The sequence below is a fragment of the Nelumbo lutea genome, chromosome 7 (assembly GCF_056320005.1).
Source record: "Nelumbo lutea isolate HS-2025 chromosome 7, American lotus-T2T, whole genome shotgun sequence".
Lineage (NCBI taxonomy): Eukaryota > Viridiplantae > Streptophyta > Magnoliopsida > Proteales > Nelumbonaceae > Nelumbo > Nelumbo lutea.
The window spans coordinates 28,586,774-28,600,488 of NC_142690.1; the positions used below are offsets into that span (position 1 = coordinate 28,586,774).

A 13,715-nucleotide genomic window follows, 5' to 3' on the forward strand; every position below is an offset into this window, starting at 1 on the left:
TTCCATGTGACCCATCATCTTACTTGCCCTCACTTCCCTAAAAAATGGAGGCCTTTGTACTTTGTCCTTCTAAATTAATGTTCACATCCTCTTGCTTATAGTTGATTATACCTTAAAAAATTATGGGATATGGAGTTAATTAGGGGTACTTTTATTAGGTGAATTTAATGAGTAGGAGTTGATGGAAGAGAATGGGACTTGATTGTGTGAGTTAATTGAGAAACAACTTTGAATTTGAATTTGAATTCAATATTAGGAGTATAACAGTTGGAATATGGAATCAGTAAGTCTATCTATTTCTCTCTCTCTCTCTTTCTCTCTCTATATATATGTATGTATGTATATATATGTTTTTTTTTTTTATCTAGAATACATTATGAGCTGTTCTAAATAGGGGCTACTGCTCGGTGCAATCGTAAAATCTCAGGCTGACAATCATGAGAACACAGGTTAGAGTTTGTAAACTGCCACTTTGTGATGGTAAAAGGCGAAGGGCTAGACCTGTATTATGTGTTCCAATTATAATGAGGTTTGGATCAGTTTTGGTTGTTCTGAACTATTATTAACACCCATGAGATGTATGGGCTGGTGCTTAAGATGCCACTTTCCTAATAGAAAGGAAATTGAATAGGTTGATTTTGGGAAGTGAGAAAACTGACTGACAATTTGTATGTATGAAGGTGTATATACATTGTCAAATTACTGGTTAAAGACTTAAAATAGTATTTTTCATAGTTTTCAAAACCGGACTGAAAAAATCGAGAACAGGTCAGGTGATTGATTCCGTTTTACTCCAGTACCATTATTCCCCTCAAACTGTTGATTTGGTCAATAAATTGCTGATTCGGGTGGTTGAACTGTTTGAATCGTTCAACGGTTTATCCGGTTTTATTTTTATTAATTTTTTTTGTCTGAATGGACCGTCCATTTGATTCGAACGATTGGACCGTTCGACCTAAAAACCAGACCCTGACCAATTTATTGTCCGATTTGATTTTAACAACCTTGGTATTTTCCACTATAATTGAGAGAGATTTCAGTGTACTGAATACAACATCATTGAAAATATGTCAAGGTTTGCATGCATGGATGTCTGTCTCTGAGTGTATGCATATCACATACATGGGTATACATACAAGTAGGTATAATCCTAGCCGGGCCAAAATTGCATTGAACCAGACCAAACCCATAATTAGGGTCTAGCCTTGCCTGGAAACCAGAATATATATCTTCACTGTGCCCCGGCCCTGAAATCCTTGGTACCGGGATCTGTCCGGTCCAACCATGGAAGGACTGGTCCACACGGGTTTGCCGGGGCCAAAAGTATCCACCCTTTACAAGGAGCAATCCCTGCAATCAGAGAGAAGTAAGAAACCGTTTACTAAGTAATGCTAATTTAGAGTATGAATTAGAAAAGAGAAGGAAGTGTGTAGTTTGGTCAAGAAACTTACAAGGACATAAACAAAGGAGGAGAAGAGAACAGCTTCCAAAAGTTTTGCTAAGGCTAGCTTGATTGAGGCGGCCACAGCACCCAGTAGACCATCACTTAAAGCCAGAGCTGAGATATAGAAGATTGATGAGTTACCATTAAATTGAAAGTAAATTTATGGTTTATTCCCCTTCATAAATTTTTATTGGTTTTTTAAATGTATTGTTTTAAATTCTTTTTTTCTTTGAATATATTCGGTTTAATCTTAAGGTAGAAGACAATGAAAAGTGTCTTCTTTTGAAAGGTAGTCTTGACATTTTTAACAGATAACTGACGGTTGGTTAACAGCAGGGGCCAATTTGACACTTTTTGAAAGTTTAGGTACTATAGTGACACGTTTGAAAGTTCGGATACTAACTTAACACTATCCCCAAAGGTCAGGGTACTAAAGTGGAATTTTCCTATTATATTATATAATATAAAATAGTTCTAGGTTTCAAAAAAATAAAAAAATAAATTTATAAATATACAAGTAAGAATGATCCGAACAAGGTGGGGCAAAGTCAAGAATCCTCATTCCCCGTGGGGATGGGGATAGGATTAAGATTTTTAGCCCCATTGGGATTTGGGGCAGGAAATTTCAATTCAGGGTTGGATATGAGACAGGTAAAACCCGATCCCACCCTGCCCCATTGCCATTCCTAGTTGAGGTGGAAAGTAATTTTATGGGGTGTTACTTGGTATGCGCATAAAACACCCAAACAAATTTCACGAAACCAAACACATAGATAGACATGGCGGGACCCATAAACCAAGAGTTGTATACATTACTTTTTACTTCTTGCTGAGTTGAAGCAAAAGAGGAAGGGTGTAGTAAACAACGACTTTATGCAACTCTTGGGTTCTTCGCACTACAGACAAGGTAGGTCGGCCGAGAAAACAAGAGTTGCATGTTGCATACATGGATCAGCATTCCTGGGTTCTGGAAAGAATTAAAAAGAAGGGAATAGAGGTTGATACCTAGGACGAAGGATGCAACTCTGTAGCCCCTGAAGAAAAGGCGGACCCTGAGCGTCACCGGAAGATCTGGACTTGCCTCCCTCCTCGCCATTAATGTTGTTTGGGCCGGTGTCAAGAAAAGAAGACGGAAGGCTGACCGCCTGAGCGGGGTGTCCGACAGTCTGAGACTCTGAGCGGCTGAGCGCGTTCCGTCGGTTGAAGGTGAGGAAGTAAGAGATGGAGGAGAGATAAATAGAGAGAGAGTGTGTGTGTGTGGAGTGCGGACTGTGGGCGTTAACTGGTTTGAGACAAAGAAACAAGTGACGGCATCAAGAAGCGTAAGAGCAGAAGACACGCAGCAGATTCCCGACCGATTCATATCCATTCTCCAGCTCTGCAAGAGATGGAACCGGGTCTTCCGTTCGGGAGTTGAGTTAGCGTAGGAGAACGAGTCAACGACGGTTGAACCAGTCTCTGTTTATCGCAGTATGAAACGTGTTAGTGTAAACCAGGTTGACCTCATCATCTCTGAGTAAACAACCAGAAAGAAAACCTCCACTGTTATGTCAAACTTAACAATCGTTGTCCTGTTTCAATCATGCTAGTTGTAAAACTGAACAAGTGACCAGTCAACTGGAACTTGGCCAAGTTGAGTTGACTCGGCTTGTACATTGTCCGAGTTTTAAAATTTGGCCATTTTGTCCAAATTAATTTAGTACTCGCTCATGATAGAGTAAAGAAATTTGATAAAGTTGTCCTCTATTATGGCTTTCCACCAGGTCCAGATTGAGGGTTCGTTTGGTTTGTAATGGGTATCGAAATTGAAATCTTTCGGAATCAGAATCGAAATGGTCCATTCCTATATTATGTTTGTATGGGTTTTCTTGCATTTCCCTTCCATTCTTTACTTTTTCCTTCAAAACAAACATAGCTTAAGGGAGGGGCAGGGAATGACCATTCCCTCAAATGGGGAAATGCCATTTCAGAAGGAATGCGAATGGGATTCTGATTCCATCCAATCAAATGGTTGGAATCGGAATAGCCTATTCTAATTTTGATTCCAGACCCCTATTCCTATGAACCAAACAGGGCCTGAGCTTTTCTTTATTTCTTTCTAGTTTGGAGTTTGTTTGCAAGAAAAATGGAAGAATGATATATGATACCCATTGAACTAATTGCTCAAAGTACCGTTGAACTAACTAACAAATACTTAAAGACCTCTAAAATACAAAAAACTACTTAAAGTACCCAAAAAGTTTTCGAAATTTGAGTTTAGTCAAGTCTTGTTGTTAAATTAGTCAAAAGATCTTTTTGCCCATGAACTATTCTTCAACTTTTCAAAATTGCCTTTTTCAGCCTATTACCCTTCATCTACTTGAGCAACAAACCTTGGTGGTTGATTCATATATACTTTCTCAAGAAGATCACTATGTAAAAAGACATTTTTTATGTTAAGCTAAAACATTGACCAATTATGCATAGCTGTTAGAGAAATCAATACAAGCACAAAACTAATTTTTTGCAACAAGAGAAAAGGTTTTTATATGTACCCACACCAATTTGAGTACCCTTTAGCAACTAAAATTGCTTTAAGACATTTTACTTTGCTATCTGGTAAGTAATTGATTGTATACACCCATTGACATCCCACAACATACTTTTAGGAGGAAAAGTGATAAATTCCCACATGTGATTTTATTCTAGTTTAGAAAGATTCTCCTCAATAACTAAACACCACCTTAGAGATACAAGTGCTTCCTAGACAGTTTGAAGAACAAACATAGAAAACAAAAGGGAAACAAACTAGCGTGGAACAAACATAGAAGACATAAAAAAATGAAAGATGAGAAACTAAAATATGATTAGATATGAGATGAAGGGTATAAGTATTACTTTTACATACAACCATGGGATATGGAACTATAGAGTGGAAGCAACAACAAAATCCATCAACAAATATGTAATTTGTGGAGGAGTTAGTGTTTACTTAAGTGTATACACTTGTGTGATCAGTTGCCTTTTAGTAGTAGTATTCACTTGTATGACTAAAAGATTGTTGATATCAGAAATAAGATCATCAATGGGAATGTGAAGAGGAAACACAGGATGAGAAGAAGACATATCATAACTAGTGAAGTAGGGATTAGATTCGAAGAACGTGACATCAAGACATACAAAGAATTGATGAGAAAAATGGTTATAACACATACCCTTTCTAAGTTGTAGAGTAGTTAAGAAAGATGCAAACTTAGTATATCATGCATCTAATTTGTTCCAAACAAGACCCTAATTATGAATAAAACATATGTAACCAAATACCCTTGGAGTCAAAGGAAAATGGGATAGAGTAGGAAACTTGAAGGAAAAGGGAGAACAATCACTAAGAACTAATAAAGGCATCCTATTGATAAAAAAATGCTGTGAAAACATCACTCCAAAACCTTTTAGGAACATTCATGTGACAAAGAAGAGAGTGAATAGTTTTAACCAAATGAAAACTCTTCCTTTCATCTACCGTGTTATGTGAATAAGTTTGATAAATAATTCCATGCCATTTAAATATTGTTAAAATTGAGTAAGAAAATATTCTTTACCATTGTCAAACCGTAAAATTTTGATTTAAACATCAAATTGAGTGCAACTTTTTAGCATAAGATTTTTGAAAAATGAAAAATAATTTATTTCATTCTTTCATAAGATAAAGTCATGTTGTTATTGAATAATCATCAACAAAAATTACAAAACATTTGTAACAATTATAGAACACAATTCTATTAGGACTCCAATGGGGCGTTCTTTTTTCGGATTTTGAGAGGGGGGAAAGTTGGTCAATGGGATTTTGGTTCCCATTAACCAAGAATCCAATGTTCTTTTTCAGATTTATGTGGGGAACAGGAAAAATTTATTTTCTTGGGTACCACTTACCCAGGTAAGTGATACCCATCTCTTAGGTGGGTAAATAACTTTCTCACCTAGGGGGAAAGTTGCCAACACTTGAATGAGACAAAATTGCCTCTTCTAATAATGGATTTTTATGGCTAAAATGGTTATTGTCTTATTTACATGAGAAATAAAAGAACATGGGTAAATGCATTTATCTGGGTAAGTGTTTCCTAGGAAAAACTTACCCAGGTAATTATATTTACCCGAGTAAGTAACTTATTGAAAAGCAAACAGGGCCAAATGTCTAAATGAATTAAAACTTCAGACAATATTACCAACTCTAGGACTAATGGGAACAGAATAATGTTTCCCATATTGGCATGATTCACACTCCAATGATAAAAGATATTTAATGACAGAATAAGAGACATAAGTGCTTGAAAAGATGAATGACCAAGTTTGCAATGCCACTAGATAAGCGAGGATTGAAATGCTACTTTTGGGCCACCACCATTGAAATAATACAATCCACCTATTTCATGCCCTCTACCAATCTTTATCCCCACCTTGAGATCTTGAAAGACATATGAGGGTGGATAAAAAGTTGTCAAACAATTGAGATATTTAGTTAGTTTACTGATAGATATAAGTTTAAAGAGGAATTTAGGAACATACCAAACATATGATAAGGAAAGAGATACTAGATCAACATTACCAATACCACAAATAAAAAAGGTTGAGTTATTGGTTAAAGTAATAGTTTGTAAAGAGGAAGACTAAGAAAAAGAGAAATATATACTTGGAGTCCCAGTCATATGATGAAAAGCTTTAGAATCAATAATCCAATGGAATGTAGAAGAAGAAAATCCACCATTCCCACCACCTCCTTGGGTGCGCACCAGGTAGACCTATCAACGGTAGTAACTATTAGGGGTGAGCAAAAAAAATAAAAAAATCGAACCGATTAAAACTGAACCAAAAAATTGGTTAACCAAACTAGTTGGTTCGGTTTCAGTTTGATATTCTTAAAAAACCGATAGTTTCGGTTTGGTTTTGGTTAACCATTTAAAAAAACCGATGGTTAACCAAATCGGATGATATATATACAATAATATATATTTATATAATATTATATATTTTTTATTATTTTTTGAGAATCGAATAAAAGAGTTCGGTAGTCTGAGAAACTTTTAGCCTTTCTCTTTGAAATTTGAACCTTTCAATTGAAAGTTCGGAAGTCTGCTAGAGTGCTAGACTACTAGTCTCCATCAATTTTCTCTTTTGTCTTTTCCCCAGACTGCAAGAGTGCTAGACTCTCCCAGTCTTTTCTCTTTTGTCTCTCTCAGTCTCTCAGTTTTCTATTTTGTCTCTCTCACTCTCTTAGTTCTCTTACTTTTCTTCTTCGACTCTTTGTATTCCCCACTCTAGACGGTCGCGTGGCCTGTGCCAACAACCAGCACGACCAACGGTCCAATGCCATCTTTGATCTTTGTATCTCTCTTCTATTGCATTGGTTTGGTTTCAATTTGGATATTTAAAAAATCGATTAGGTTGATTTGGTTTGAAAAAATACCCCACGGTTCAGTTAACCTTACCGTGAGCACCCTAGTAACTATCTTTGTAGGTTTAAAGGAAACTCTACGAAATCTAGAAAATACCTCTTCAAAAGAGGGAAGAGCTTAACCACCCAAAATTTGTGCTTGAACAAGTTCATGTTCTTGCTTAAAACCCAATAGGAATCATGTTGCAACAAGTTGCTTCTTAATAATATCAATGACAATTGCTAATAAACATTAGTTCATTAAGATGCTAGGATATTCTTTCAAGACTTTGATTCCTTTGTTATAAATTGTTTTTTTATTAATTTGATACACTTTATTAGAGCTTCTAGTGAATTAAAAAACATAAAGTTCACACCTATATTTGGTTCCATAATGTTATAACAAGAGCATTTTCTTAGGGGGTAGTCAAATAAACAACTAAGGGCCTATACCCTTAAATATTTTCCACTCGTCACATGACCATTTGGTCCATTTCTAGATGGCAATAGGGGCTACACAACCCAGAGGATATTGGGTCAATCATGATATGTCAAGTTATCCTGATCCTGAATAGCATTAGAGACCTAATCAACACCCCCACAATGTCCCACACTATATTCCGCCATATATTATCATTCTTGGTATTATCATTAGGAAATGTTTCCAATACACAACAGGGTGTGGTCCCAGAAGTTGTGGGGGCAGTCTCGAAAGATGTTCCCAATACATGGCAGAGATATAGTGTGGTGATGGGATCTACTCCTCACAAATGGGAGCCTCAAAGACACATCCACCATGCATTAGGAGCATCTCCCGTGAATAATAACTAATAAGAGCGGGAGATGTTCTCAATGCATGATCGGATGTGCGTGTGTGGAGCAGATCCGGTCCCTGTGGTGTGGGACGTTGTGGGGCTGATTCGGTCTCAAAGGCCAAGTGTACAGAGATGATGTGGTGTATCATTATTGGCCCAATATTACGTGTAGAACTGTAGGCGAATAAACTCATGTTCCTCGTGGAACAGTTTGTATTCAGGGATCCGGGCTGTCGAAGTTCGGACGACCGACGAACCGCTTCTCCCATTGCAGTACGCTGCTCTCTCTCTCTCTCTCTGTAGTGTTGGTTTGGGGGTCGAGAAGACGACGACGAATTGATGACTGAGAGTAATTTGAATCGATTGGGTAAATCTGCAAAGAAGAAGGGAAGAGAGATATTGCCCGTTACTAATCTGAATGAACTTCTCCTTGGGGCTTGGATTTCCCTCTCCATTTACGATCTATTCAAATTAAATTTCATAGCTTCGATCTGGATTTGTTACAGGTACCTAATTCCAGATCACGTAATAAACTATTTTGTTTATATTGTGTACTTAATCAAAGTTGGCTTCTCGTAGCCTTGTCTCACGTTTCAGAGTTTAGAAGCACTAAACCAAGCAAGTAGATAGCTTGCTAGTTAAACAACAGAATTTCAATGCTTCCTTATCCTGCCATTTCTTAAAGGTCTGTAGGTCTGTATATTTTGTGCTTCTTTGCCATCTCTCGAGATTTCGACAAATTTCTATTAACTTCTGTGGTGCTTCTTCTCTATGAAAACTCTGACGTTTTTAATAAAATTTTCATTTCTAACTTATTGACATTCCCATTGGTATTGCCGTTTTGAACCTTAGAACCAATTAGGAAATTGTTTGATGGGTGCCATGTAAAATTCTGTTCAATAATAGCATTATATTGAAACTGTATATTGTTTGCTTGGGTTTAAGGAATCTGGAAATTATTTTCAACATTTAGAAAATTACGTTGGACATCTTGTTCCTAGGGAGTTCAATGAGGATTATCAACCATGAAATAGTCTAATTTGTGAAAATTCTTACCTTGATGGCAATTAAGATGGCTTGAAGCTAGAAATGCATAAAGATAATGATTATAAAGGCTTGTTTTGTTTTGAAAAACCTCCTTTTACTCTTGTTGTGAATGCAGATGATGGAATTATCAATTATACAATTGGTTGAAAAATTCTGTAAAAAATGAAATGTTGGCTGAATATATTGGTAATTACATCCATGTCCTGTACCAATTAATAGAATTCTGTTTTCTCTTCTAGATGTCTAATGACGTTGAGAATCCAAAAGGTAGTGAGGCACAGAAAAGCCCAGATACTTCCTCCAGTGAAATCGAAGTGACCTGGTATAATAGCTTTCTCCAACATGCATCAGTATATGGTGTTGCTGCTGGATACTGTATTTCAGCATCTCTTTTGTCAATCATAAACAAATGGGCCGTTATGAAGTTCCCATACCCTGGGGCTCTGACTGCTTTACAGTACTTCACTAGTGCAGCTGGGGTTTTCCTTTGTGGGCGGCTTAAACTTTTAGAGCATGACCCACTTGACATATGGACCATGTGGCGCTTCCTACCTGCAGCAGTGATATTCTACCTCTCCCTCTTTACAAACAGTGAGCTCCTTCTCCATGCCAATGTTGACACTTTTATTGTCTTCCGGTCAGCAGTTCCCATTTTTGTTGCAATTGGAGAGACCCTCTACTTGCACCAACCTTGGCCTTCAATCAGGACATGGATCTCATTAGCCACTATTTTTGGTGGAAGTGTGCTTTATGTTCTTACAGATTACCAGTTTACACTGACAGCCTACAGCTGGGCACTGGCATATCTTGTTAGCATGTCTATTGACTTTGTGTACATAAAGCACGTGGTGATGACAGTCAGCCTCAACACATGGGGTCTTGTACTCTACAACAATCTTGAGGCCCTCTTCCTGTTTCCACTGGAGCTGCTTATAATGGGGGAGTTGAAGAAGATAAAGCATGAGATCTCAGATGAGTCAGACTGGTATTCTTTTGAGGTTGTTTTTCCTATGGTTCTATCTTGCCTGTTTGGTTTGGCCATTTCTTTTTTCGGTTTCTCTTGCCGAAGGGCAATTTCAGCAACAGGATTTACTGTTTTGGGCATAGTAAACAAGCTCTTGACGGTTGTAATCAATCTAGTGATCTGGGACAAGCATTCAACAACATTGGGGACTGTGGGTCTTTTGATTTGTATGTTTGGTGGAATTATGTACCAGCAGTCCACAAGCACTAAGGCCAAGGTTGCTACAGAAGCAAAAACACAAGGTAGTGAGGAGGAACAGCAAAAACTACTTGAAATGCAGACAAGGACAGAAAGCAATACCACTGACAAGGAAGCTGTGGGTTCAGGAGAGTTAAAATGAGGGCTTTCTTTCCCGTTTCCCCATTTGAGCACAATATTTATGCATTCATTTATTGTATTCTTGTTGTAATACATCATTTAAAGAGGATTTTTTTTTTCACTTCAATAATTGAGGTAAAGCTGATGGATTTTGATTGTCATCGACTGTTGGAAAGACTACAATAGCTGTTGTTCTTTGATAGGTAATGGGTCATTTTGTTAAATATAAAACTTTGGATTATTATAAAGTAGATTCACGAAAAACAATCTAGCCTAGGAGATTGGGGATCAAAAAAATAAGGAGAATCTATAATACCTCTACATGCTTAGTGTATCTATGTCAGACATGATACTTAGATGATACAACAATAAATAGTGTGTAGAGTTATAACATAAATGCCTCTAAAATATGTAAAATGGTATATTTTATTTTATGTTTTGGATGGAATGGTATATCTTATGAAGCATACTTTAAACAATATGTTTATGCTAGAAGCTTAATTAAATTTGGCAATATATGAGTAATTGGGAATGATGCTTAGCTTAAAAAAAATCTAGATATAAAGCATGGTGTAAGTATATTGAATGGGACCTAAAGTCTAAACCTGTATCCGTGTCCGGGATCTTACCAAATGAAAAAGATAGCCTGAATCCCCAAAAGAAATAGCAAAATAAAAACATCAATATCTTACAATATACTTCAATTGACTTCTTACGTCAATTGTGTGGATTTGAACTTTTCCAAAATCAATTCTGACTATATAATATCTTGATTTATGAACTATATGTGCCTTTGGATTCTTGGAAGTGGTTTGGACTTGTCTTCAAAAATCATAGACAAATTCTTTATTTGGCCATTGCTGAATCATACAAAGAGGTAATGGTGGTAGCAATAGGTAGTGGTATCTGCTAATCAATTTTGAAGACATATAATCCTCTAGCAGATTTCTTGGATAGAGAAAGGGTGAATATGGATGAGCTGCTTGGAGTCCTGCCCAAGGGATAGGTGATCTTGTACATATTGGACACTTGCTTTGTTGCTCGTAGGGAGTTGCTGGTTGCTCTTAGGCTAGCAACTGATTTTCCTTGTACTTTTCTTATCTGTGACACTGATATCATATTCAACAGAGTTGCATTTATCTGTTTCTGATTAGAAAGGTCAGCATTCAATAAACAAGTCAGTGCAATCTTTCTCCCCCCCCACATAAAACACCAGTTAGCCAATTTGATTATACCTCCTTAGCTTATCCACCATCAGGATCTTCTTTTGATGGCTTTTATCTTATTCTTTTTGACAATAAAGAAAAACAATTCAATCAAAATATCTACTCTTGGGGAAATAGGGAAATACAAGTCTTTCATACACCTTCACAAGACACAATTTGTCCTCCAATGAGTTTACTGTAGAAAGATCTCACTGTAAAGTGTAAACATCTCCTTGTGTTTTTCCATTCAATAGAATCAATTTCCCTAGATAAGCCTGCTATATTCCCGTTCAAGTGTTTCATGAGCATCATATATTCCTCCATTTCCCTTGAACATAGCGACCTATGAAATATTTGCTTCCAAACCACCTCTCATCCACTGACTTAGAGCATGAGTTACTGTGCAATTCCTAGACAGGTTCAAGTGGTACAATTGAGGAAGCACTAGGCTGATGTTTCCCACCTTGCATCAATTGATGGAGGGCAAAAATCTGCTAAAGGAAAGAGGATTCTATTGTAAGCTCCATGCCATTCATAGGCCTACTTGCAGCTGGATGCATGGACAAAATTTTTGTAGATATTGCTTATTAGAACCATTAAATCCTTTATCAAGATTGCCAAAATCTCTTATTTTGAAAAATTGAAGAAAATAAAATCTGCCTTCAGATGTTTGGGTACAATTCTGCTCCAGAATCAATATTTGAAAATGAGTTGAGACAAAAGTGTTTCTTTTTTGAAGCTAAATATTTTTAGCTCCAAAGAATCAATTCTTCAATTGAGTTTTGAAAACCTCCTCCCCCCTGAAAAAAAAATTAGTTCCAGAAATTTTTGTACATCCAAACATAAAACATTGATTCTTAGAATCACATAGTTCATCAAAATTAATTCTCTGAAACCATACCAAACACAGCCTTAGTTGCTGAGTTTATTATTGAGTTGTCTTCTAGGTTATTTCCTATTTTGAGTTTACTCAGGAATATATTTACTTGTTAGACCTTAGAAAATATTTAGGGATTTGAAAGATTTTAGAAGATCTTCTGTTTTCTTTCTTTTTCAGCTTAGAAGACCTTAGGAAATTCTGGAGAGGTCTATATTCTGTCATAATAAGCATACTCTTATGTGTCTATAAATACAGGTGGAAACATTTGTAAGGAAATACATCTTATTTTCATGTTTGCTTCTTTGGTTTGGTGTAGATTCCAAACATTTTGAAGGCGATGATTCCTTGAAGCTATTAGTGCTGGCTCCTAATAGGCTCTCTAGGTACTGACTCCTTGTGAATTGGATACATTTCAGATCTGATTTGAGTCATTTGATATTGCCCCTACACATTTGATCTGCATTCAGTATTGAGAGTTTTGTCCTACATCACCAATGTCCTCCCATTTTCCCCATTCCCAACTTAATATTTACTTCTGGAAATGAGATAATCAAAAGTCTACACAATCCCCTCTATACACAAAACATATTTGGTGTGGTAACCTAAAGGGTGCCCCCTGCCACATTGTGTATTCTATCTTCCATACTCCTTTGTCAACAACCTCTCCATATTGCCTCTTGCCCCATTCAAAAAGCCACAGATATTTCCCAACAAACTATTACAAAAGCAGGCAATTTCTTTGGTTTATACTGTTTTTAAAATATTTACTGTCTTAACATGATATCCATCTCTCTGTGTGCATCTGACTTTCTGTTCCTATGCCCATCTCTTCTCTGCCTCTCTTTATTAACTTCTCTCATTTCTTTCTCCTTTTCAATCCCTTCTCTCTCATGGTGTTTCTTTTTGTTTCACAATGGTTCACATTAATTCAAATTTCAGTTTTTTAACTTACATTTGGAAATACATCCCATGAGTTTTGGTTGGAAACAAATATCATAAAGCATGTATGATCAAAATGAGTTACACTCAAAGTGAAATGGATGGGTTGCTGAGAATTCTATCACAGCCAATCTTTTCTCTTTGTTTTATTGCTCTGATTTGTTTGCCTGAATTATTCAGAAATCGAGGTGGAGGGAGATTCTCTTGTGGTGCTAAGGTGCATGCAGGCCCTTGGTTGATGTCATTTTATCAAGAAGGCCAGGGAGCTCTGGCTAATAGAGAGAATACCTTGCTCAATGGATCCAAATATCAGCCAACTCCCTTGTTGATAGATTGCTAGAGAGGGAGTAAACTGTGGTTCTATTATAATTGATGTCTTGGTGTTTGTCTATCCTCTTCAAACCCCCTTGGGGATAAGCTGGTTATTTGTCAACTATTCTGATTTGTTCTCTGAGCATTATATGCTTTTTGGTTTTACTTGTGCTTCTTTTCTTTAGTTTTAACTCCTTAATTTCCATGAGCATCCTTGAATATACCATTTGCTGCTACAGATCAGAATGATATGTGCATATTTATCGATCGCTATTGCTATTACCACTGTAATTATCTTCAGTTGGGTATTTAAGACCTAGTTTG

The 13,715-nt window shown here is 36.7% G+C and overlaps 1 protein-coding gene and 1 pseudogene across 2 annotated transcripts; one reads left to right on the plus strand and one right to left on the minus strand.

The window, feature by feature from the left end:
- Positions 1-1,016: 1,016 nt before the first annotated feature.
- Positions 1,017-2,646, minus strand: LOC148845888 (uncharacterized). Its single transcript, XM_088953333.1, has 3 exons — positions 2,450-2,646; positions 1,452-1,558; positions 1,017-1,350 (listed from the first exon to the last, which is right to left on the minus strand). Exons 1-3 carry the CDS (start codon positions 2,538-2,540, stop codon positions 1,057-1,059), a joined length of 492 nt encoding a protein of 163 aa, XP_088809459.1. The 5' UTR covers positions 2,541-2,646; the 3' UTR covers positions 1,017-1,056.
- A 5,212-nt stretch (positions 2,647-7,858) lies between these two features.
- Positions 7,859-10,216, plus strand: LOC148845889 (GDP-mannose transporter GONST3 pseudogene; annotated as a pseudogene). Its single transcript, XR_016101743.1, has 2 exons — positions 7,859-8,172; positions 8,953-10,216. The product of XR_016101743.1 is annotated as a GDP-mannose transporter GONST3 pseudogene (transcript).
- The last annotated feature ends 3,499 nt before the right edge of the window (positions 10,217-13,715 follow it).